Here is a 25,739-nt window from a genome sequence, read left to right as displayed (position 1 = left end):
ATCTTCAAGATGTTCCACTGAACTCACTCCAATTTCTCAACACCTCTTGTACAGGAAAGCCCAAAGCCTCATGTTGTGCTCCAGAGTTTAATGGAAGGGAATAAATGCTTCCACTAATGTTCTGGCTACACTTTTGCTTATATGGACCATATATGGTTGATCTTCTACACCAAGAAAGCATATGGCAACTCTTGTTCTTTTTATTGTCCATTGGGATGCCTAGATTTTTTTCGCTATAGAAATGTTCTCTATCCAATCATAGCCCAACATGTACTCCCACAGGAAGCTACTCCACTATAAGTGCAGGACTCTAATTTTGTTAGATTTTCTGAAGTCTTTGTTCATGCATTTCTTCAGTCTGTCAACATCCCTCTGCCCAACAGCCTTGCACTCCAGTTGACCACCACTCTCTACTCTAGTCTGATACATTAACAGTTGTTGGAGCCTGGGCTATAATGAACATTATAGAGTCAGACAAAGATGGAGAAAGTTAGCAGTTCATCTCCAAATCACCTTGGGCAGCAGAAAAACAAAAGAAAAGAATGCCTATGTGAAAGCAAGCCTGAGAAAGAAGGAAACTGAAACTACAGACTAACAGAGACAAAATCAAACCAAGAAGACAGGACAGAGCACTAAACTAAGCATTGTTACAAGATAAAATAGAGCATTCAATTAAGCATTGTGTGATCGCATGTATGTGACTAACAAATTGTAACATATGTAACTAACAGTAGTAAAAAGTTAAGTAAAACATAAGGTAAGCATATCCATAGTCTAGCATTAGAAAAAACTAACTGAAGGCCAAATAGATGGGGTGATATTCTAAGCACAATAAGGTTGATGTTTTAAGTACAATAAGGATGATGTTTTAACACAATGAGATTGGTGCCTAAGTTGTTACAAAAATGAAACCTTGAGGCCTTATGCATAGCGCGTGATGCTTAGTATTAACTAATTGTCATGAATTGTAGCACATATACAGCATTTGGAAAAAGTATATAAGTGATGATTATGTGACAATAAAGTTGGAGTCGATGCACATCATATTGGTGTCTGGTCACTGCCATCTTGCATAACGAAGAAGAACCCCCCCTGAAAACAGTGAAAAAGGAATAGGGACTTTGCTAAATTCTGGGAAGACTGAGGGTTTTTTGCTGTGGGAGATTTCTGTCTGTGTTTTGAACCAAGGCAAAAATTATTACATCATCTGTTGTATTTTTTTTTCTATTCTACACAGACATGTAACATCTTCCAAAAGAATGTGTCTTCCAGACAAACATGAAGCCAAAAATTAATTTATTACACAAGACAGATGCATTCTGGATGTCCTTGCTGCAATGATTTATTACAGCTTTTTAAGAAAATAATCTCATTCAAGAGGGGAGACAATTTGCCTTCAGCATTAAAAGCATATTCTGGACAAAAAATATTTGAACAGCTTCACATACAATCTTTGGGAAGGAAAGAGTGGGAAAAGATTGAAATAAGATCCCCAACATATTTTAAGAGTAAGAAATACTGAATTACTCAAGGAATGTACTCACAATTAGCAAGAGTTTAAAAAACAAGGTAAGAACTATGTGATCAGGATTCTGAGTCCATAAATAGACTCTGATACAGTGTTGTTTTGAACTATGCAGTGCTGGGCACTATGCCCAAGGACCCCAAGCCCCAGTTGCTGCTGGATCACAGTGAGGATCCTCATCAGGGTAGAACACAGGCACTGAATGTTTATAATAATACTGAAGCCGTGAGAGCAGTTTTTCCACCACATGAGGGTATTTTTCAGACAAATCATTTTTCTCTTCAGGATCATGAACAATATCAAATAGCCAAAGTTTCTTTGTTGGTGGATCAGATGACTGAATCTTTGACTCATTGAACAAAGATGGTGGAGGGAACCAGTGACTACAGCCTGTAGAAACAGGAACAGACCAAGGGTTAATTCACACATACAGGGCAGCAGTGTTGACATGAGTTATACTGTAGTTGATGAATTCACCAGAACCCTTGACAGGTCACTGGCAATGACTGCTGCTGCGTTTCTTAACTCCAGCCCAGTGCCACTCTCTTTAGTCCAAGGCTACCTATGCAGGAATCCTATTCATTAAAAAAAGCTGCACCGTTGGAATTTAAACTTCCTTAGCACTTAATTTCACATCAGTTAATTTCATGGAATTTCTTAATGGATTTGATGATCTTTATGAGTCCCTTCTAGCTTGAGACATTCTATGTTTCTCTTGTAGTTTTTCTGCTACTGTGAAAGTCATTTGTATACAAAATACTTGCATACTGAAATAATATGTTTGGATTTTAAAAGGGCCCCTTCTAGATTTTTGCATGTAATCAAAAACCAGAGAAGTTAGCCAAATAACTAAACAAAACGAAAACACATTACATGGAATTAAACTGTGTTTGGGACTGATGGGAGACACGACACATTGTACAAAAAGCAGTTACTTCCTTACCTGGATATCCAGTTAGTAACTTCCATTTTCCATGTCTGATTGCTGCATGTATGGATGTATTGAAAAGTGTGTCATCCCATGGAGTAGAATTGCTCTGTGGTAAAGATATCCTTTTGTCAATGCCCAGACCTTAAAGAAACAGTAAACTAAGTTAGGCACATTCCAGATGCATGAAGTTGTTTTTAGAATTCTGCTGGAAAACAAAGCTTGTTTGTGTTGTAAAAAGACATTCATGTATTTTTATGTAGTGAATAAAGAATTTTTTATATATACGTACACAGCTCTGTGCTGTGACTCACTGGATGCACTTAACTCAGAACTTGAGCTGCTCCCTAAAAAGTTACCAGTGGAGAATATCACACCTGAGTCTAGATATCTGGACTAATTTAATATACAGATATTATATGTGTATTTCTCATAACTTTATTAAGAATACTCATGATTGGAAGTGTTAAATTTGCTCATACACATGTATCTTTTGCCAGATAGCAACACAGAACTGAAAGATCTGAGTCAATGCCACTACTGTTAATCCTCTTGGATCACTTCAGAGAACAAGTCTCAGGTCCTGACTTGTATCTACATGCAGAGAGCTGTCTCTCTGGACTGAGCTGGCTACATTCACATGGATCCATATTTGGCCATTGAGGTACTTCTACGACATGACACAGTGTGAAGCATGTCTTCATGCTGTCTTTGGTAGAGTTGCAGATGATGTAGCCCCATGTCCAGATATTGCAGAAATTGTCAACTATATGCAAATTCCCTCTCAAAATAAAACCTGAAGCTCCTTATAGGAGGGAGCTCAGAAAAAAAAACCAAAAAACAAGAAACCAAAAACATTGCATACACTCTGGATGATCAGGACATCAGTTCTTTCATGAAACTAGGAGGCAGTCAGGCAGACACTCCAAGATAGCATCCAAGCTACCCTGCATATCAGCTTTCATAAACAAGATAGGAGTTTAAGACATAAAATTATATTAACTGCATTGGCTGATAAATGTTTACTAAGACTACAAAAAGATAACTATATAGTCAGACTTGAAAACAGACATCAGGAGGTAGAGAGAAATCAATGTGGATTTTCTAGCATCTTTCAAGAGATGACTTTCAAATCAGTTTAGGGAATTTAAGGGATTCAGCTGAAAAATTTTCGTCACTGAAATGAAAAAGGGAATTCTTGAGATATACAGTGATCATGTGAGATCCAATAACAGAAGCAGAACTAGAGGTTTCTAAACAGAGCAAATTCTGTATAGCATAGTGGGGCAAATGTACATCTGATAGAAGAGAGCTACAGAAAGTTTCGAAGGAAAATGCTGGGACAATTTCTCTATTTTTTTATTAGGATCCTTCTTAGTTTCTATTTTATTACCAGGCTTTACATTTGAATCCATTTTTCTTCAATAAGCACTTTTTGTGCATACCCAAGTTCACTGTTTACATCAGACTTGTAGAATGTTCACTGACAAATAAGGCTATAAAAGGGGACTACTTGTTTAGAATATGAATACACAAACTGGTGAGGACTTAGCTCATCTTAGATCATGAAGCACTAAAGCTGATGGTAGAAAAACCCAAACTCCTTTAAAAGCAAGATGAAAACTTCATAAATATCCCAAGAAGAATCTCATCTGAAACACAAATTCTCACACACCCATGTGATGTCTATAGCGGATACAAAACAGTTTAAATATTAATATTGCTTACTTTTCAAGATTCTGTGATTCTGTGTTTATGTTATGTATTACTTTGCCATGCTGATGGCTTATCTTTAACATGTACATTCTTAAATAATATAATGAAAGATATTCAGCAGATAAAAAATAACCCCACCATATTTTTCAAAATTACAGTATTAAGCCTTGGTCTAAAGGAAAAATTATGTGAATCTGCATTTCCAATTTTAAGGTTTAGTATAGAAAATATGTTTCTGATGGTTGAGTTACAGTGAAGCCATAGTACTATGAAAGATAAATTATTTAAAATACTTCAAATAAGCAGTATGAAAAATTGTATTTTTAGAGGTACATTGTAAAATATCCCTAGAATGCCATGTATGAAACTTAAAATAAGATTCAAGAAAGTAAAATAATTTTAAAACCCCTTTATTTGATGTGGGTAACAAAACCAAACTCCTGAACTAAGAAATGCTTTAAAGTTGCTTGATGAAATATTATTTTTCTGGAAAAAAAAAAAAGAGAAAAAGATAAATTCCCTCATGCTGAGCTATTATAAATAGTCATGTTAACTCACCCCTTGCAGGCACTTGCCCTCTGCCAAAGAAACATATTGCCTACTATTCAGACAAGTGCATTGCTTCCCAGGCAACTTTTATCCAACATATCAGCCATGGAAAACAGACTGATGCATGTTTGAATGGGCTCTATGCAGGGAGTTTATAGGATTTCCATTTTATTACATTATATACAGAACTAAGATAAATAAAATATTGCTTGATATTAGTTCTCTCCATTACATGATTCTACTTTAGGCTTGAGTATTCCTCCCTTTGCATTTACCTGACTTACTCTTCAGCCCAGCTGTTCAAGTTTCTACATCCATCTTAATTCTTCAGCTTTTGCTACTGTAGGTGAAATGCAAAATGCCTGGGGAGTCTTCTCCCTTGCCAAGTGAATTTTACAGGGATTCCTTGTCCAATTTGGCAGACTAAAGAAATAATACTATTTTTGTTTCCTTTGAAAGATATGTTAATTCCCATAGCATCTAAGCAGTTTTTCTCTGCATCTGGTTCAAGATTGTTGGTGTTTCTTGTTCTTTTTTTCCATTATGGTTGACCAGGCAGTAACAATAGCCCTGTGGACTAATTCAGCAGAGGACAGATGCTTTTTATTGATCAAATCTGGCTTCATATATCTGAATACTCTTCTTGTAGACATATATAAAAAATGTGATGATTTTGCTTGTGCAAAAAAGCCTGGCCATTTTATTTTTCTCCTGTTTGCTCACCAGCTGCTATATTTCTTTTTAAGTGGTCTTTTGGGAAATTATATAACTTTCAACAGTTAAGAAAGCAGTGAAATTTCTTTCAGATATTTATTTTCAAATATTTAGTGCTACAACAAATTGATCTAAATGTTTTAGTGTTTTGTTTGAGTTACAGGTCACCAAAAAGTATTGAAATAGCTTTTATGTCTCTAAAGAAAAACAGGTACTTCAGAAAATATTGCCCTTGTTAAGTGACTTTGACTGTCCTTTGTCTTAACAGCCTGAAAAATGGTTTCAAGATTAGATTTTTAAACAGATTGAGGCAGGCAACTCCCACTGCTTGCAAAGGCAGTTTATGATCTAAATACTTTAAAAGCCTGACCCTCTTCCCCCTTATAAAAACTTCAGCTTAGTTCTTTTACTTCCATTATCATACATTGTCTCTATAAACCTGTAATTCCAAATTAGGATGTAAAAGCCTAAATAATTTTCAATATATTTTTCAGAAAGCCAATGTCATCAAGTCTGAAAAATCTATGCAAGATGCTCAGAAAACATCAAATATGTGCAAAATTAATTGCCATTTTGATAATCTGACTATTCCATAGGTTATTTTTCAGGCTGCAATTTGAAAAAAATTACTACTGTATAAGTATATAAATAACATCCTAAATTATGATCACTGCATATGTGGAACTCCTCAAAAAGTGAACAATCCTTCATACATTAAGCCTTGCACAAAAATAAGTATAACAAAAGGGAAAGTTATGAACATGGGAGGTGAAGTCCAACAGCAGTCAAGAAAAGGAAAAGCAATATTAGAAGTGGTAAAGAATGAAACACAATGCCACCACCTTGGTCTTTGTTGTCTCTCACAAAGGAGACTGGTGCTCTTGTCCCCATGCTACAAAACAAACACAGAAAAACTGCATGAGATATAAAGAGATGTGACAAGGAGGATGAAAACTATGGAACAGCTTCTGTGTGAAGAATGACTAAATAAACATCACTCTTCATTTTCAAAGATGGACAACTGATGAGGGACAGGACAAACATCTATGAAATTGTGTGGCAGGGCAAGCTGAATAAGGAACAATTGGTCTTTCCTAATTGGGACATTAAATAAATTATAAAGTTGTGCATTCAAATGGTACTTCATACTTCCTTATCACAAAACAAAGTCAAGTGTGAGATTCCTTTCCATGAGATGCTGTAGATGCCGGAAGTTTATGCAGGTTGAGTGATTAAAAAGGTGGAAATAAAATCCATTAAGGACTCCTATAACCAAAATCATAAGCTAAAGATAAAGAGTTTCAGTAGCTGCAGGCTGTGGGTGACATGCAAGAGAAGGTATGTTCATGTGCTTGCCTGCATACACTCCTTCCTACACAAGTGCTGTGCTTCAGAAATAGAATAAGACAGACTTTCAGCCTGATCATACACAAGACATTTGACCAAATTACTTTCAGTTCAGGACAAGCAAAATATTTTGTTTACAGAAAGAGAGCACTAGGTCAAAGCAGATTTATGCAACCCCTTTTTAGCATATTTATCTCTGTATGTACTGAACTGAAAGGGTCAAAACTAGAATCACAGAATATCTCAAGTTGGAAGGGACTTACATAGATCATCAAGTCCAACTCCTTGCTCTTCACAGGACTACCTAAAACTAAACCATATGACTAACAGCATCATCCAGATTTTCCTTGAACTCTGACAATATGGTGCCATGACCACTTCCCTGGGGACTCTGTCACAGTGATCAATCACCCTCTTGGTGAAGAACTTTTTCCTAATGCCTAACCTGAACTTTTAAAGTCTTGTTTTTGATGTCTTTCACCATCGTGGTCACCATCCTCTATAAGCATATATGATTCAGGTTTAACTGCAGTTTTACAAATACATGAAAACCATGGGTCATTTTTGGTGTACTCTCTAGTTCACCTTCTGTGCTATTCTTACAAGGAGGGATAGCATAAAGAAATTAGAACATTAATTTATATTAGACATAGCTTCCAATGCATAGATCAGTCTGTATCACTGCAGAATGTAAATCAAGAGTAAAGTAATTGAAATAATGAATTTGCACCAGATTTGTATAATAGTAAATGAGATTAGAATCTGATATCTATGTTGTTTCCTGCTTTAGGAATACAATTTTAAACTTTAAAAAATCCACCACAATTGACAGAAATGTTACAAGATGATAGGCTTTGTAAAAAATTTCGTAAGAATATGTTCATTTAAACTCTGCTATCTGATTTTTAATAATAATAAGATAAACTGCAATTTTTCACCTGAGATTTAAAAAAGGGAATATATAGGAAAATTCATATTCTACATCAACATATATATGACATTTGGACAGATCCAATAAGCATAGATTAATTACTGTTCTCATTCCCCTAGCTCTTCTTCTTTCTTTCAATGAGATCAACTCAAGCAATTGCTAGAAACCTAAAATGTGGAGATATAAAGAGACAGTATATATAAAAATAAAATATTCTGCCTACAATCTGTGATTAAAATGACAAAAATTATCCATATTGAGAAGAAGTCTTCTTGGTTGGCAAAGAGATAAAAGAGTTCACAGTCCTCTCTAACATGGCAATTAGCGAGCTTCCAACCATAAAATTTAAAGAGTCCAAAACAATATTCCTTGAAGCATACTGTATTTCTGTACACTGTGGTCTACAATATTAATGTGCAGGGAGCTAATGTTGGGTACTGGAGAGAAATTTTGTAAAAAGATGAAAGAACATTAATATATTATTTATTTGTGTTATAAAGCCCTGCCCAAATAGTTAATCTAGTCAGCCTAATTGAGTGTCAGATTGACTATTCCTCTACAATTTTCCAATACCCTACATAGTAATGAAACCACTCTTTTATAAGCAGCTACATATAATCAGTGCTCTTTAGACAAACTGAACCTTTGTTTCTTCATCAGCAAAACAAAGATGTTAGACATTATCTACCTCTTGCAGTATATTTCCCAAGGGAAAAAGTTAAAAAATATCAGCATTCTCTGTAATGAAACTTCTATTTATGATAATATAATGTAACAGCAGATTCAGCCATATGACAAGGAAAAAGTGATCTCAAAAAGCTCCAAGCTTAACTGTAACCTGCTTGATGGGAAACACCAAAAAGCATGCATTAAGAAAAGCCACAAAACCTAAGGTGAATTAAGATTTTAGATGCTTCACACACTTCCTAGAGCAAATTAAAAAAAACCCATCTGATATAAACAACAAATGGGTGCTACTGCTTTGCAGGTGTAAATTGCCTTTAAGGGCTTTCAGCCAAAGCAGGAATATCATCATTTCCTATAGCACAAGCGTGTCTACATATTACATTACCTGGATTTCTAAAGAGTTTTGACATCTTGCAGCTACAATGTATACAGCACAAAAAGACTATCCATATACTCTTTTAGTAACTGAAAGATATTTAATTCCCAAGATTTCTATTTCAGTATAAATCTTGTCTGGCTATGCAATATCTCTTATCACTTATTTGGTTTCTCCAGTCTAATATGTAAATAGTATGTAACAGGATCCACATAGAACAAAAGTTTACTTCTTATATCACATGGCCATCTAGGCCAAGAAACTAACCAGTCAGGGAACAAGAGGAAAGATCCTCAAAGGGATTGAAAAACATCTAATAAAATGAAAAAGAAAAAGAGTTCTGATTTCACACTGGGGGAGTCACTACTTAATTCCTAAAGGAATCTGTTTTGGGACCCATAGTGTTGAATATATTCCAAATGACCTGGAAAAGAGACTGAACAGTGAGGTTACAAAGGCTGTGGATGATATTTAAAACTGTTTGTAAAGAATGACAGAAGGTTCTTATGAGACTAGTTGAGTATGCATTAAAATAGGCAATGATTTTTAACAGAGATATAAATAAAAGGATGCATGTATGAAATAACAATCCTAAATTCACATATAATATGATGGCCTGTGTGTCACCTCTAATTGTCTAAGAGTAAAACCTTGAGATCATAACAGATTGAGATGACGCTTTTTCAGAATTATGTCAGCACTAGTCCAAAAGAAAACTTATTAGAACTAGAAATTGTTAGAAAAAGATAATGAACAAAGCAAAAAGCTTTATGCAATTGGAAAATACATGACTGAAAAAGTTCAAAAACTAGTTATAAGGCTGGGTGATGTGCAATCCCTTAAGAATTAAGATTGTTTGCTAGATGTACATTCTGCTTAATTATATTTGTATGTTCTATGGAACTCCAGGGACTAGGCTGCTTCCCTCTCCTGCTTGATCAAAAGAAGATTCTTCTTACCTTGTGTGATGTTGAGACAAATGCAATCAAAAATCAAAATCTGATTGTTTCAATTGACAGAGGATGTATCAATGTAACACACAGGCCAAATAGTTTGACTGCTTATGACTCAGACCCTCTGAAGTACCTTGCGTAAAATCATATCATCTTGGCATTTTTTAGTATATTCAATGTGACTACACTGTCTATCTGACATGACTAGACATCATCTACAATGCAGAATACCACTACTACAAATCACATAGGCACAGTGAGAAAAAAAAACATGCTGAACCACTGGATGAAACATAAATTTTTTACCTATCATCGGCTTTTGCCAGTAACAGTCATTGCAATTGGACTAGACTATATTATCTGAAAGAAATACAATCTTGCTAAATCCTCAGATTCAATTATACAGCACTTTTTTCAACCATCAAAGGTGTTTTGTGGAAAACTTTCATGCTGTTATATTGCTTTGTGAAATATCCTTTTAATAGTGTTTCAGCTTGCTGCTATCAGGACAGCTAGAACATCTGAGCTGTTGGTCCCCTTTATCTTGTGATAAAAGAATCATAGAATCATTTTGTTTGGAAAAGACCATTAAGATCATCGAGTCCAACCACTAACTTAACACTGCAACACCCACCACTAAATCATGGCCCTCAGCACCTTATCAACATGGCTTTTAAATACCTCCCAGGATGGTGACTCAATCACTGTCCTGGAAAGCCTATTCCAGTGCTTCATGAACCTTTCAGTGAAGAAAAAATTCCTAATATCCAATCTAAACCTCCCATGGTGTAACTTGAGGCCACTTCCTGGGTGGGACACATCAAGAAGAGTGTGCCCAGGAAGTCAAGGGAGGTTCTCCTCTTCTACTCTGCCCTGGTGAGGCCTCATCTAGAGTCCTGTACCCAGCTCTGGGCTCCCCAGCTCCAGAGGGACAGGGAACCTCTAGAGAGAGTCCAGCACAGAGCCACCAAGATGATCAGGGGACTGGAGCATCTTTCTGATGAAGAAAGGCTGAGGGATCTGGGACTGTTCAGCCTGGAGGAGACTGACAGGGGAATTCATTAATACTTACAAGTATTTACAAGGCCTATGTCAAGAGGATAGTGTGACACTTTTTTCTGTAATGTCCAGTTATAGGACTACTGGTAATGGACATAAGCTAGAACATGAGAAGTTCCACTTAAACTTAAGGAAGAACTTCTTTACTGTGAGGGTGAGGAAGCCCTGGCACAGGCTGCTCAAGGAGGTTGTGGAGTCTCCTTCTCTGGAGGTCTTCAAAACCTGCCTGGACATGTTCCTGTGTGACCTGATCTAGGCGACCCTGCTTTAGTAGGGGGATGATCTTTAGACATCCCTTCAAATCCTGACCATTCTGTGATTTCCTCTTGCCTTGTCACTTGTTACCTGGGAGAAGAGACCGATCCCCATCTCACTACAACCTCCTTTCAGGTAGTTGTAGAGAGTGATCACGTCTTCCCTCAGTCTCCTCTTCCCCAGACTAAACAACCCTACTTCCCTCAGCTGCTCGTTGTCAGACTTGTGCTCTAAATCCTTCATCAGATTTGTTACCCTTCTTTAGACACACACTAGAATCTCTGTGTCCTTCTTGTAGTGAGAGGCCCAAAACTGAACACAGCAGTCGGAGTGTGGTCTCATCAGTCCTGAGTACAGGGGCATAATCACTTCCCTCGTACTACTGGCACCATTTCTTCTTCTACAAGCCAGGATGCCATTGGCCTTCTTAGCCACTGGGGCTCACCACTGGCTCATGTTCAGACCGATGTTGACCAACACCCCCAGATCCTTTTCCATTCAACAGCTTTCTAGCTTTTCCAGCCAAGAGATTTCATTTTGTCAGTTGGCGTCACATAAACCACATTTGTCACTAAGACAGTATTGCAATGAAGTCCTGCTTATTTGAAAGACTCTCAGGAGGATCACCGGGACTGCTCATGTTTTCAGATATATCTCTGCTAATGGATGCTGGAGAGACACATACAGAGCCATTGGTATGACAAGAGGCACCCATCATGGTGTTCTGTCAATTGGAGCATGGAACACAGCCTTATTAAGGTTCCATCACATAACTAGAAAGCAAGAAACCTCTGAACTGCAGAGAGTAGTACTTGTACTAAGGCATCTTTAGGGAATGGTGGCACTTACGCATATGTGCAAAAAATGTAATGCATTTTAAATAATTCAGTCATCTGCATACAGATTATCAGCTCACTGGAGACTGTCAGACCAGGAAGACAGGCTTTCAAAAGGTAGTGTGTCAATGACAAAAGTCTTGAGGGATTAATATAGATGTTTCTTTGGGGTTTAAAAACTATTTCTATTGAGATTATACTCTAAACCACTATGAGTGTTTCAAAAAGAGCTTCTTTACTTTGTAAAAATGTTTTCTTGTAGAAGTGTATAACTCTGTATTTTGCAGAGCATAAGTTTGCTTAATAGTTGAACCAATCACTGGAAAAAAAAAAAATCTCTCAGGCTACCCCACTAGACCTCAAATGTAACAAACAATAACTGGTATTATTTTCATAGTAAGGCAATGCATATGCCTCTCTGCCTCTTTTGATCTGATTAGTAGTCTGTAAAAACCACAGAGGAGATCCCTAGACAGAAGTCTGGAATTGGCAAACCAAAAACCACTTATATATGAAACCCAAATAGAAAGAAAGTACTTTCTAGTATGTTCATTCTAATCTTCAAAATCAACATACTATTTTAATCATCCAAGAAATCCCTCGTATTCACTAGCTTTGATATGTTGTCAAAAAAAATGGTAATGGTATCATTCTCTGTCCTATCCCATTAAAATCAACCAAAGGTTTTGCACATCACAGCTTCTGTTCTAATGTAAATAATTTGACTTCATTATTAGGATTATTAGGATAAAACATTTACTTAGATGATGCCCATTAAATACAAAAGAAGGATAAAAAACAAGCTGTTCAAGAAACTCTGGTGATTACTTTTCTATCAGTAGACATTGTTAACTCCTTTGAATCACCTTAAGACTGTTTTTGTGCTGTAATAATAAAAGCGCTAGGTGAAACGTCACAGACTTTCTTAAATATTATGGAACTTCAGATAAAAATTACCCTCATGAAAGAAGCCTTCAGTGTCTTAGAAATCTCACCACATGCATACACACAAACACTGCATGACTGGCAGGCTCACCGTCTCTTATTAATACTCAGACGTGGAATAGTGAGAGGTCTGTTAAGGGCGGAAAAAATCCACACTGAAATGAATGTGAACCTATCTATTAATTCTAGTGGGCTCTGGTACAGATTGGTTAAGCATTAGTAGTATCAAACATGAAATTTACACTCTACCAACTTCTCTTAATCAAATAAATGAAGCTAAATTCCCCCTTATCCATACAGGTCAGTAGACACAGCAAGTTTTCCACAAAACCTTTACACGAAAGGCTTCCCCATTTGTATCCACAAGATTTCTGGCAACAAAACATATATTTTAATCTTCCCACTCTCAAACTTTCCCTGAATTAAAGTGATTCAGAAATCAAACAAAAAGTGCCAATAAGCAATTTACCAACTCTGAGAAAAAAAGCTTTAGTAAATAATAATAATTTAAAAAATGAGTAAAAGCATACAATCCCATGGAATCCCATTTTCTCTGAAGAGCAGAGGAAAATGAATTCCAGAGTCATTTGCTCTGCTGCAAAATCCATGTCATTAAGCTCAGAAGTTAAGATCTAGAAATTGTTTACTGAAACATATCTCTTGATCTTCCCTGTAGCACTGAAATAGCAGAATAAAGGCACACTTCAGGTAACAGGCATTTGAACACCTGACTCTACAGGAGCATGCAGCTGGAAAGGGAAACACAAAGTCAAGAAATGAATCATAACTTCACTGCAGTAAAACTCAGGAAGCCATCCTACAACTTTTCTTTGTGGTAAGTGCTGCTTACCACAACCACATCTTCTGATCTTTCTTTGGACAATGTTTTCCCAGTAGTTGTCCAATAATTTCCTCCCTAAAGGAGGAAATTCTCAGGTCACGGTGAAAGCCCTAGCCAACTGCATGCTACATAAATTATTGCTTGTCCACTAACGCAATTAAAAATAGATGCCAAATCAATGCTGAACTTACTTAATTTTCAGTAAACTGGAAATAAAGAAAAAGGTTCAGATCAATCAAATGTTTAACTTCCATATATTTTAATGAAAAATAAAACTTAACTGAAGCCTAAGGGTTAAATTCCAATGAGGATGTACCTGACAAAACCAAATGTTTTCTCCCCCTTCCAAAAAAAATCTGGCCTATCACTGGGGATCTGTTTCTGGGCTTTGGGTACCCAAATTCATTCCCCAAGTTACCCCAATTGTCAGAAAGGGTTTTGAATCATAATCTTGTATCTTTCAGGAGAGATTTCTCCCCAGCAGACTGTATGAAACTCCATATGAAATATGGAGGTTTCCTCCATATTTTCCGTTTCACATCATATAATACCTGCAAATATCTTGAATGACAACACAGAAAATAAGGCTTTAATTTAGTGATGAGATATCCAGATGGATTTGGGCAGTTTCAATTTCCATTCACAACAATCTTGTACATAAAACTTTGAATTTATATATGAAAGTAAATAAATTCCATGCTAACACCACTTGGAATAGATTCTTTAATTTTTACTGTCTCCTAAATTTTAATTCAGTGACCTCTGCATTTTTCATAGAATCATAAAATGATTTGGGTTGGGACCTTAAGGGACCTTTAAGACCATCTAGATCTAACATCCTTGCTATGGGCAGGGACATCTTCCACTAGCCCAGGTTGCTCAATGCCCCATCCATCCTGGCCTTGAGAAAATCGAGGAATGGTGCATCCACAACATCTCTGGGCAACCTGTGACAGTACCTCACCATCCTCACAGGGAAGAATTTCTTCCTTACATTTAATCTAAATCTACCATCTGTCTGTTTAAAGCCATTTTCCCTTGTCTTATCACTACAGGACCTTATACTTGCCCTTAAACAGAAAATTTTGCACTGTGTTTCACAGATGCATAAAAAATGTTGTAGATGGATCTGTACTGAAAATTTATTTTTAACATTTACAGAATAGAAACTTCATGACAAAAATTATCTTTTGCTAGACCTGATTCTGTGAAGCAACTTATTGCTTTGTTTTCATTGAGAAATCCACAAGACGAAACAAACTCCAAGAGTTGTTTTAAGAAATTCTCCCCATTGCTCTGTCAAAGTGCACATTGTTATCTTCACCAGAATGAAGTTCATGTTCCTCCTGCAAACAATTCAGCTCTGGGATCCAGTGCAGAAAAGATAGTCATCTGGGCTATAATCAATTCTGGTTAAAAGTGCCAGTCTCACCAGGATTACTTTAACCTCCGCAAATTGTCTTAAGGTCTTTATTGATAATTGATAAACTTTGGCAAATCTCAAAAAATGAACCGCCAAAATTAAATTAGAGGTATCTTCCAACAAATGCAGGAAATTTAAAAAGCTTCCTATTTATAATGGATAAAGCTATAAATGTCTAGCCTGTTCTTTCTTGGGTGTATGTTTTAAAGTTAATTCATTGCATTTTCTCAGAATCAACTCTTACATCTGTGACTAGAATTTTGGGTTGAGAAGAAGAAATGGGAAGAAACAAAGAAACAGGCAGGATAAAGTGTTATGAATACTTACCATAACACTCACAGTCACTATCATCCACAATTAAGCAAATATTTAGAGCTTATCACATGTCTAAGAAAATACATATCTTATAATGTCTTGACCAATACTGGCTCTACTAGACCTTTAGCTGTTTTACATCCATTGCAAATTTAGTCTGAGAAAAAACTGACAGGGAAATACAGAAGAAATCATTTTTCTACTTTGGTAAAAGTTAAATATCAAAGTTTCAATGTCTGGCTTAATAATGAACAACACCCTGAACCCAAGCAGATTATTTAGAGTGTTTTGTTTGTAAACAGACTGTTTTTCCATAGTAGACATTACTTGTTGTACATTAACAAACTTATAATCAGTCAATTATTTAGTGCTTCTTAGACTTTTGTCTTCTTATAAAGCACCAAAGGCAAAAAAATCTCATAGAAATCAAAGCTTGAAGTTACAACATAGCTTTGAATAGTGCTGTCTGATTAAGCAACATTTTCCTTCTTGACAGTAACAAACACCATCAATATAAGTGTCTCTTCGTGGTTATTCCTAGGCCTGTTGCAGTGCTGCGGAGTGCTGCTATTACTGATGGTCTGTTCTACCTCAGACAGACAACTCTTCTCTTTATTGGAGAGAAAATGCTGCATAATTTTTGAAAAGATTGAAAGGCACATGATACAACTTCTTACATCTACACTATTACCTCCTTAAACAAACAAAGTCAATCCATTTTAGCTTTTCTTCTCGATCTTTAAAAGACAATAGCTTTACCTACACGCTTATAATGAATAAAATAAATACATTTTTCTACCGTGTTTCTAAATGATAGCTCAGCTACTAGCTCTTTGAAAGTGAAGATTTTTCCATTTCATTTATATCTGTATAACCTTTGTCTTTGTTCACCCTCACTTACAAGGTACATTTTTTGAAGTTACACATGCCTTTGTAGGTCTGATGCCTTAATTAACGTGAAAGTTCATGAAAATACACCAGAAGAAAGTAAAAAATGCTTGCTATAGTCACATTGCAATGGAGATGGCTCTGTGGGCTAACAAGGCCTTTGCATATATGTAATTTTAACACAGTTGTTTGGGGTTTGGTTGGGTTTTTTTTTTTAACTGTGATGTATAGAGCAATTATTTAATCTCAAAAAGTAAATGTCAAGGACTCTTCTAGACTATACTGTGACAATGAATTACTGAAGAAATAAGGATTTTTGCTATTTCACTGAGGAAAGACATTTTGTGACCTTTTGCTGCCTTATAGCAATAATGAGTTTTCTACAAAACTGAGCCTTTCCGTTACATTGCTAAAATTAAAAGGTTTGAAGAATAGCTGTAACCTTAACCTTGGAAGAATGAATAGAATACTGATCTTGACAAAACAGATGAGCCCTGAGACACTGACAAGGCATAGGGCTGTGCCACAGACAAACTCACCTAATGAAACTCACCTATCTTCAATCAAACAGCTGAATACTGTAAACATATAGAGCCATTATTCTCCCTTCTAATTTCCCTTTTTCTCATAGTAATATTTGATTTCAAAGGAAAGATTTATACTAGGATGTCATATTCAGTCTCTTAAATTTTGAAATGCATACTTTATTCCAGCAAGAGTAAGCATACAAAAATACTCTTGTTCTTGATTCACAGCATTCTCCTTGATTTTTATGACAGATTATATTTTTACAGAAAAGCACAGCAGATAAAGAATTGAGCAAAATCCAGAATTACTTATGGCAGAAAAAAAATCCCTGTGAATGTCAACAGGGAAAAGCATTTATCCAGATGACTGCATTCTTAAACAATTATGAAATCCAAAACCAGTAAAGTTATTCTAATTAAGAGCAAACTTACTAATACAGGCTGCAAAGTCAAATATCACATAACCAGAGATGGCAAAATGAAATGCTCAACTTTCAGTTTTGATGAAAAATAAGAAAAAAAAATTCTAAATATTATTTTTTTTCCCAGGAAACAGATTTTAATTGAATTGAATAGTATTTATGAATTATTGAAGACATCAAAGGTCATGTTGAGATGGTCTTATATGTGAAATATCCAAACCTCACTTCATCACTGTAAGGTAGCAGTGTTCAAGGGAGAAAATGGAACAGTGTGTAACCTGATTCTAACATTCTGTGCACAATTAAACTGAGTTTCTAGCTCAGCAATATTTCATTTGAAAAAATGGGATCTAACATTTATGTCATGATCTGCATAAAAATCCAAAATGTTAGTGTTATGTTCAAATAAGTACAGAATATAATGAAGCACGAAAAAGAAGCAGTACCAAGGGATTTCTGAATTCCAGATATGATACCAGCATTAGACATTTTATCAAGTGGCTTAGCATTTCTAAGATCTGAAACAGATTACCTACATCCTAAAGGGAACATGAGAACTATTTTTATAAGGCTCATCAAAACTGCAATCCCCATACACTTAGTATTGAATACTGCAGTGATGGCTGGTTCACACCAGAGAGATGCGGGTGGGCTAAGAGCCAAGGCAATGTATAACCACACGCCAAATTTCTCAACAGCAAGAGCTATGCCTCAGAAACTTCATATAGCCCTCATCCAAAAGAAAAACCACATCTCTGACATGAATGGCAGCAGAGCTGGCTAGAAGGGAGGCCTCCCATTAAGGAGTGGAGCTGAGCTCTGATCAAAACTCTCAGGCCAGCATGAAAAGTACAGTGTTGAAGTGGTTGAGGGACACATCTGGCTGCAGGGTCAATGTTGGCAACTCCTACTTTCCAAACTTACAGGGGTTCATTGCAATTTATTATTTCCTTGTAACAAAAAGATAACAGAGCCCAGATCATCAGCAAGTGTATGTATGATTTTTCACAGAAATGGAAATTTGCAGAAACAAATAACATATCTGTCTTTCCCCCCATCTTTGACCATTCTCCCATTCCAGCTGTCAATATGTGAGCTTGATCAGCTAACCATGCTCGTCACTTTTTTGCACATTTTGGACAGTGAGAGTAGATTTTGGGTCTTTTCCCAACACAGACATGGAGTATATTTATCCCATTTGAGGACCACACAGCACACTCATCCATGCTTACCTACATCTGCTCCTCCTACTGAACAACTGCACTACCACGGATTGTTTTTTCACCTTTCTTCTCTTTCTACCCCAATAATTATAAACTGGCTAGATGACCAGTAACAAAATCAGAGAGAAATCACTTCTGGCCTGCATAGTCTCAGGACTCATCTTTCATATAGACAAAATAAGTAGTAAATGGGGCCTAAAGGAGCTTACAGTGTCTGTTCCTTAATCAAGATGAATCATTTTGGCATGTGTATGGATATAATAGATAATGCTACAGTCATCATAATGCAATTTTAATGCCCATGAATAACACATTGGTCCCAGAACCGAAATGGTTTCTCTGTTGTAATATATCATAGGTTCATTCTGCGTGTAGCAGATCTAGCCCCTTATAAGCAATCATTTGTTTTGGCAATTAGTATCAAGTAATGTCTTTTTTCAAATGTCAAGGAGAGCAATGTAAAGTTTGATTAATTTTGCTCAAGGCAAGTAAAAGTTTGGAGAAAAATCACAAAATGTTTTTACAAGTTGTCTGTCTTGGATGTCTGCCTCTATGAATAGATATCTTCAAAATAAATTGACTACAATTAGTAGCCTACAATTTTATTATGCCTTTGAAGACTTAGTTTATGGTTAGGTCTGGAATTTTAAATGAAGGTAAAAGTTTTTTCAGCTGAAAGCAGCCCCACCCAACAACATATTTATTTTGAATACAACTTTCTAATTTAAAGAAGTTCAAATTATTTTTGAAGAGGAAGTGGTGCTACATATGGAGTCTACAAGATTTTGTGAAATTCACTAAATTCATTAATAAGTTGAGCAAGTCAGATGAAAAAATAATACCGTGTGTACTGACAGACTCTGATTAACAACTCTGAATTAAAGGGTACATTTCCTTTCACCATGTCATTTAGTCTCAATTCTCAAAATAAAGTTGCCTTCAGTGGGATATAAAGTTTCAATACTTTTTCAAGACAGGCCATCGAGCAATGACTATGTGGTCAGAAATATGTTTGGTTTAGCAGTTAGGGGAATTTAGACTTAAATCCAGTTGGTTTTTAGTTCAGCTGAATCACCAAAACTTGATGAAATGCCATAACGCTGTCTAAGAGAAAGCAGAGCTTTCACAATGGAAGAGCTGACATCATTTGCAGTGCTGCCAAACCATCAACAATTTGTCTTTTTTTTTTTTTTTTAAGACATAAAGTCATAAAAATAGGGCAATTTGGTTTCTTCTTCCTTATAAAGCATGTAAGTCATATTTTTTATTTATGCAACTTTCAAGTTACTTTATCCATTTTATTTGCACTTTCTTAACTTGAAACAGTATCCATTTCTCTGTTATGTATAAGTTAAGAAAGTTGAAACAAGCATAATTTTAGCTTTCTGGTTTTAAATTTCCTGTTTCACTACCAAGCTCTTCAAACTAATAGAAAACATGAATGTTTCAGATCTACACCTGTAAGACAGTAGATCTTCCATACCAATGTCTTGCTTTTATGTAATTGCAAACTCTCTAATAAATTACAGATCTGAGACCCAGTAATTGAGACAGATATTCATCACTTTCGAAAATTATCAACAGGGTGATGAAGAAACAACCAGGAACACAAATATAATGAGTTTTAGCAAGGAGGGAGAGGAGCAACCAGCCCTGAGGAGCCTGAGTCCAGCTCCATCTGCAAAGCTCACCAGACTGGTTTAGTGAAGCAAGGTCCAACCGCAAGGCGTGGTTCACTGCTCCTTCTCCTGGGGCACTGGCTCCAGGAACAGCCAGATAGTGCTAGGAGGATTTATCTGTCCCTCTGCCTCCCCATTTTCAACCACACAGAACTCCTCACCCCTGTCTCTGGTGTCCATTAGCCCCTTCAAGGAACTGATTCAACCTAACAGAGGAAAACCAGGCTAGCAACTTGGATCAGTCCATCGAGATATTCAGGAGTGCCAAAATGTATTCAAAATGAGTATCAGGAGTTTATCCAGGAATGAGGAGAGGAGGAAATGAAGCACATCCCCAGCTGAAACCTGCTAGATCACTTCATCATGTACAATGAAACCGAAACCTCAGGGTTTAATTTCACAGCCAACAGACCTAGTTTCACCTGTTCCCCAAAATTCCTTCTAGTTTCATCTTCTGTGCAGAACTGTGTGCTTGGCTGTACAATATACGACCAAAAAAAAAAAAAAAAAGGAAACCAAAAATGGTATTAAAATATGAACCGGTACCCTGGCCTGGTTCATGGCCTAGCTCTGTCAGTGGTTTTGGTGACCCACAAGATAGGGGAGCGTGGGGAGGCAGGATTTCCTCTTTGGTTGCAGCAGCAACCTACACTAGCTTTAAGTCCATGAAACTGCAGACTCTGGATGAGGTTTGCCAGTGGCCTGAGCCAATCTTAGCTGCCAGGTACTATGGCCAGCCCTGCCATCTGCCACCAACCACATGTTTTCCTCCTGCTCCCAGTCATACAGCTACAGGGCAAGTTGATAGAGCTGGCTGAGGTGGTAGGAGCCTTTTCTCCTCTTTCTGCTTCCCACTCAGAATAGTCTGAAGCCTCATCTGGCAGAGGACTCATCTTATCACCTTGTGGTTTCCAGATCCAAGCCAAGGGAAGAAGGAAAGGATGGGAGAAAGGGAGAGGGCAGGCTGGCCATCTTGGCAATAGCTCACCATCAGACTGGCTTTGCTACAAAGAGCTCTACTTACAGCCCTCTTCATCCTAGGTTTTGGAGATACCACTATAGATTTTCACTCCACAGACACCTCCCATTGCACTGCCACATTTTTGTAGGCCTGTATTGCAAACCAGATCAGTTCATTGAGAGAAAAAGTTGTTTTTAACTCTAACCACTACACTGGGTTGCTACAGGCCAGAGGGAGCCTGTGAGTAAAGCCTCTGATCAGCAACAGACATGCCCTTAGCCAAGGAATTGCAATCTAAACAACTGCAATATATTTCAGACCACTGTAAAGGTCTTTTTTCACTGAAGGAAGAAAGTCTGCCCCCTGAGAGAAAAGGCAATCAGTGAAATAAGACCTGACAGCACATTATTTTGTAAAATGGGACTGCAAACAAACTAGTTCACGTTGTTTTCCCTCTTATACTGTTTAGTATAAACAGTAGAAAGTACAGCATTTTTATAAAAGACTACTGTAGCACTGTAATATTTACCACTGAACATAAGCTCCTGAAAAAACATAAGAAGATACTGATCAGTAGATTCCTTACATCTGCTGGAGTAACCCTGACTGATGCCCAACAGTTAAAAACCAGCTTTCAGTCTGAAAACTTGCAAAGTTGTATGATGCTACTCCACAAATGGTAAACACAGAGTTCAAGGTCTGTTCTAACAGATAACAGCAGCAAAGATGTTGTTAGCTCTGTATTAAGATAGCATGTCCTATCTTTAACTTAAGATTTGTGAATACTCAGCTGCAACAGTTAACACTAAATTAACTAATGTCTTTTGCACAAATTCTTCCCCAAAGGAATGTTTGCTTTGCTGCAAAAAAAAAAAAAAAAGAACAAAGCTCAGTTTTCCTATTTCACTCAGAAAAAGAAAAAAAAAAGTGATGAATTACATGAGACATCCCCTCATTCATGCTACTAAAAATATATAGTATCAGTTTATTCAGATAGAGATGAAGATAAATGTATCCACTAAATAAAAATATTATGCTGAAAGAATGTTTACATTATATGCAAAAGTACTCAAGAGTTCAGGAGCACTGAACTTGCACTGAGTGCAAGTTCAACAATAACTTAATGCCCTATATGTTCACAACTACAACAGTACAATGTCTTCCTCAACATTGTGACCAAAACTTGACTGATTATTCACAGAATCTTAAGGGTTTGAAGGGACTTCAAAATATAATCTAGTCCAATCCCCCTGACAGAGCAGGACCACCTAGAATGGGTCACACGGGAACTCATCCAGGTGGGTTTTGAATGTCTCCAGAGGAGATGACTCCACAACCCATCTGTGCAGCCTGTTTCAGTGCTCTGTCATCGTCACAGTGAAGAAGTTTTTCCTTATGCTCCAGCTTGTACCTGTTACACCTTGAGAACAGCCTGGCTCCAGCCTCCTGACACCTGTCCTTTATGTATTTGTAAACATTAATGAGGTCACCCATCAGAAGGGAGATGATCCACTCCATCACCTTTGTGGCCCTGCACTGAACTCTGTCCAGCAGCTCCCTGTCCTTCTGCAACTGAGGGGCCTAGAACTGGACCCAATATTCCAGATATGGTCTCTCAAGGGCAGAGTAGAGAGAGAGGAGAACCTCTCTTGACCTTCTAACTACACCCCTTCCAATACACCACAGGATACCATTGGTCAGGGGTTTTTTTTGTTATCTTTAACAGGATCTTGAGATTTAATTCCTCTTTGCTTTTCCAGAGTACTCTGCAACCCCAAATATGTGGCTAATCTGTAGCTTCCAGTCACTATTTTACTTTCTAATTCAATTTCTACCAAAAAAAAAAAAAAAAGTATTAGCAGAGTATGAATACTTCATCTAACACAGGATGATCTAGGTGAGGTAATTTTTTAAGCAAACTAGGACAAGGGCAAGATGGGCATAAAGAAGGCCAAAGACTATACAGGAGGTGAGAAAGAATCCAGTAAAAGGTACATACATAAATTTAGTACTGTAGGCAAAAGAGTACTCTGACCTCATAACACTTAGGACAAGGAAACAGTCAAGGAAAGAGCAAGACTCCAGAGTGACACACAGTTTATCACCTTGGTGACAGGAAGATAAGCAGTTTATTTTAAGATTTTAAAAAAACCCACAACCCAAACTCCGCTCCCCCCCACCACAAAAACACAAAGAGAGCCATAATTGCTGAAAATGTGAAAGTACTTATACATTTGAAGCTTTGTGTCTTCATAATGTGTCCATCATATACATGACAATATGTTTTATCTGGATCTTAATTCTAAACTTATTACTCAGTTTGCACAAATGAAAAACAGACACTAAGCAGAAATCAGCTGAACTACATACATAAACAGTTACTCCCAATAACTCAGATTGCTAAAAAGAAATTTTAATCCTTATATGACAAGGCATAGTTTCACTAGCTGTGTCAAAAACAGAATCATAAATAATACAATGACTCATCCTGTAAAGCACAAAATCATTCTACCTTCCAGTTATCTTGAAAGAAATTGAGCACGTTATGACAACAGATGAAGTACAAAGAAAGCTGGAGTTTTTGTCCTCAACAGTGGACTATAAATTAACATGCTTTGTTGCATTGGAAACAATATGTTAATTTAAAAAAAAAAATCTGAAAAAGTACAGTTTAATGCACGTTTTGTCATGTATAACAGTGAATTATCAGAAATACAGTAACTTAACTCAAATCCTTTAAGAATAGTATTATAAAATCAAAAGCTCAGAAAATGTAAGATATATTAATTTGGAGGTCAACTCTACCTGTTCCTGACCAAAAGTGCTATTAAAGGAGAAAGTAAAACAGCTGGTGTAAAGTAACTTGCTGAAATGATAGGCTTTTGCTGAAAAGAGACAGGGAAGTAGTATATGGTGCATAAGAACATGTGAGTGAAGAGATAGGATTTTGTTAGTAATGACTCAATCTTTGAGAGGCAGTTTAAAACACAATGTAAATTTACAGACACATATACTCCTTCCTTTGTTTGTTATGCTTAAAAGTCAAATTTCATCCAGCATAAAACTTCCACTACTACTGCTTCTATCCATCTGCCTCACTTCCTGTCCATATCTCAAATGCACACAAAAAAGTAAGGACATGTTACATCTAGCAAAGTATCACCAGAGCATGGCATCATGGAAACATTTCAGGGAAGCATTTCTTGAGCTTAGACTCCTGAAAACTCCTCTGCTTGTCCCTCTTCTATTTACACTGGGTATTTATCTACTCAAATACCTTCACTGAGTTCAGTCACAGCAGTATGGTCTCTGAAGTATGCCTGACAATACCACATCAGTGCATAACATCATACAGGAATACTACAACACACTGAGCATGCTTTGAAAGGGAATTGGAGTATCTACCCTTTATGTAGGAATTCTCTGCAGACAATGCTGTCCACGTAGCACCAGATAGGCACAATGTTGCCCCTGCTAAGAACAGCCATCACAGAAACAGTTATGCATTGCAGAAGGTCACCTTACCCCTTTCCATTCAGTTACTACAGCACAGTAGTGCGTCTGTCTTGCAGGCAACAGATCATTGTCCCCACTGCACTACTTTTCCTTTGCCGAGATTTACTTCTTTATATAATGAAATACAGAAATGCTATAAAAACACTGGAAAGGATTTGTTCCAATGTTCTGTATGAAAAAAAAAAACCTGCTTGAAAAATTTGTAGTCCCTAGCAAACTAATAACGTTGAATCATAAAACAGATGGTGCTTGAAGAACTACAGAACTGGCAAATTTAAGCTCCAGCTCATGTGATTATGGCATTAAAGATCCAGCCCCTGTGATTATGGAACAAAAGCAAGCACAAGGACTTGGAACTTCTTAGATTCTCAAAAGCCCAAGTTTTCCATTTGCAAGGTCTTACTGTATAGATATATCAAGATGGGGTATGGTAAACAGTTTATTGGGAGCTACCTGACAACCTGAAGCACTGAAAGAGAGGGTTTTGTAGTGGTTTTTGGCAATGTGCCTCCCTGTGCACTGCAGGGATATGCTGATGACATTTCCATGTCCCAAAGTACTTTATTCATTACTCAGCAGCACTTCAGAGCTCTCTGAAATAAGAAGTACGCTTTAGTCATGATTCAGTAAGTACTTACAGCACCTGGGGGATGATGTTTCCATATTTTAAAGCTATTTACTTAAAAGCAGAAGGCATTCTCCTCTATTTTGTTTTACATAGAGGGAAATACTTCACATAAGGAAAAGAATGAATATTCAGAAGACAAAATGTATGTTCAGTAAGTCTTGAACAAGCAGTAGCATACTCACATGGGAAGTCATCCACAAACATGGGGTCTATGTTATGCAACAGTTCCACTCTGGGAGAAGGTCTTCCTTCACTAGTAGAGAATTCAAAAGGACATGTTAATTCCCTTCTACAGTTCATTAGGATTCTGCATATTTTATCTTAACACTTTTAGTGATCATAAGATCACTCACAAGATATTGACTTTAATCTGAATGGTTTTTTTCAGCCTAGTAGCAAGAGCTTTTGACCCTATTCATCTTCCCTAACTTCACTGGTGTCTACAGGGATTATTCCTAAGCCCTAGCAAAACAGTTTTTTACAACAACCAATTTT

The 25,739-nt window shown here is 36.8% G+C and overlaps 1 protein-coding gene across 1 annotated transcript in view; it reads right to left on the bottom strand.

Annotated features, from left to right (window-relative positions):
• Positions 1 to 1,279: 1,279 nt before the first annotated feature.
• Positions 1,280 to 25,739, bottom strand: part of ARSB (arylsulfatase B) — a 62,741-nt gene continuing 38,281 nt past the window's right edge. Inside the window, exons 6-8 of the mRNA XM_062018198.1 lie at positions 25,427 to 25,497; positions 2,469 to 2,597; positions 1,280 to 1,915 (exon numbers count right to left, since the gene is read on the bottom strand). Of these exons, the coding sequence (XP_061874182.1) occupies positions 1,650 to 1,915; positions 2,469 to 2,597; positions 25,427 to 25,497 (466 nt within the window). The 3' untranslated portion in view covers positions 1,280 to 1,649. The remainder of the gene's footprint in view (positions 1,916 to 2,468; positions 2,598 to 25,426; positions 25,498 to 25,739) is intronic.

The sequence above is a fragment of the Colius striatus genome, chromosome Z (genome assembly GCF_028858725.1).
Source record: "Colius striatus isolate bColStr4 chromosome Z, bColStr4.1.hap1, whole genome shotgun sequence".
In the NCBI taxonomy this organism is placed as follows: Eukaryota; Metazoa; Chordata; class Aves; order Coliiformes; family Coliidae; genus Colius; species Colius striatus.
The sequence above is the reverse complement of the archived record's forward strand: the minus strand, read 5'-3'. Positions and strand labels throughout refer to the sequence as shown.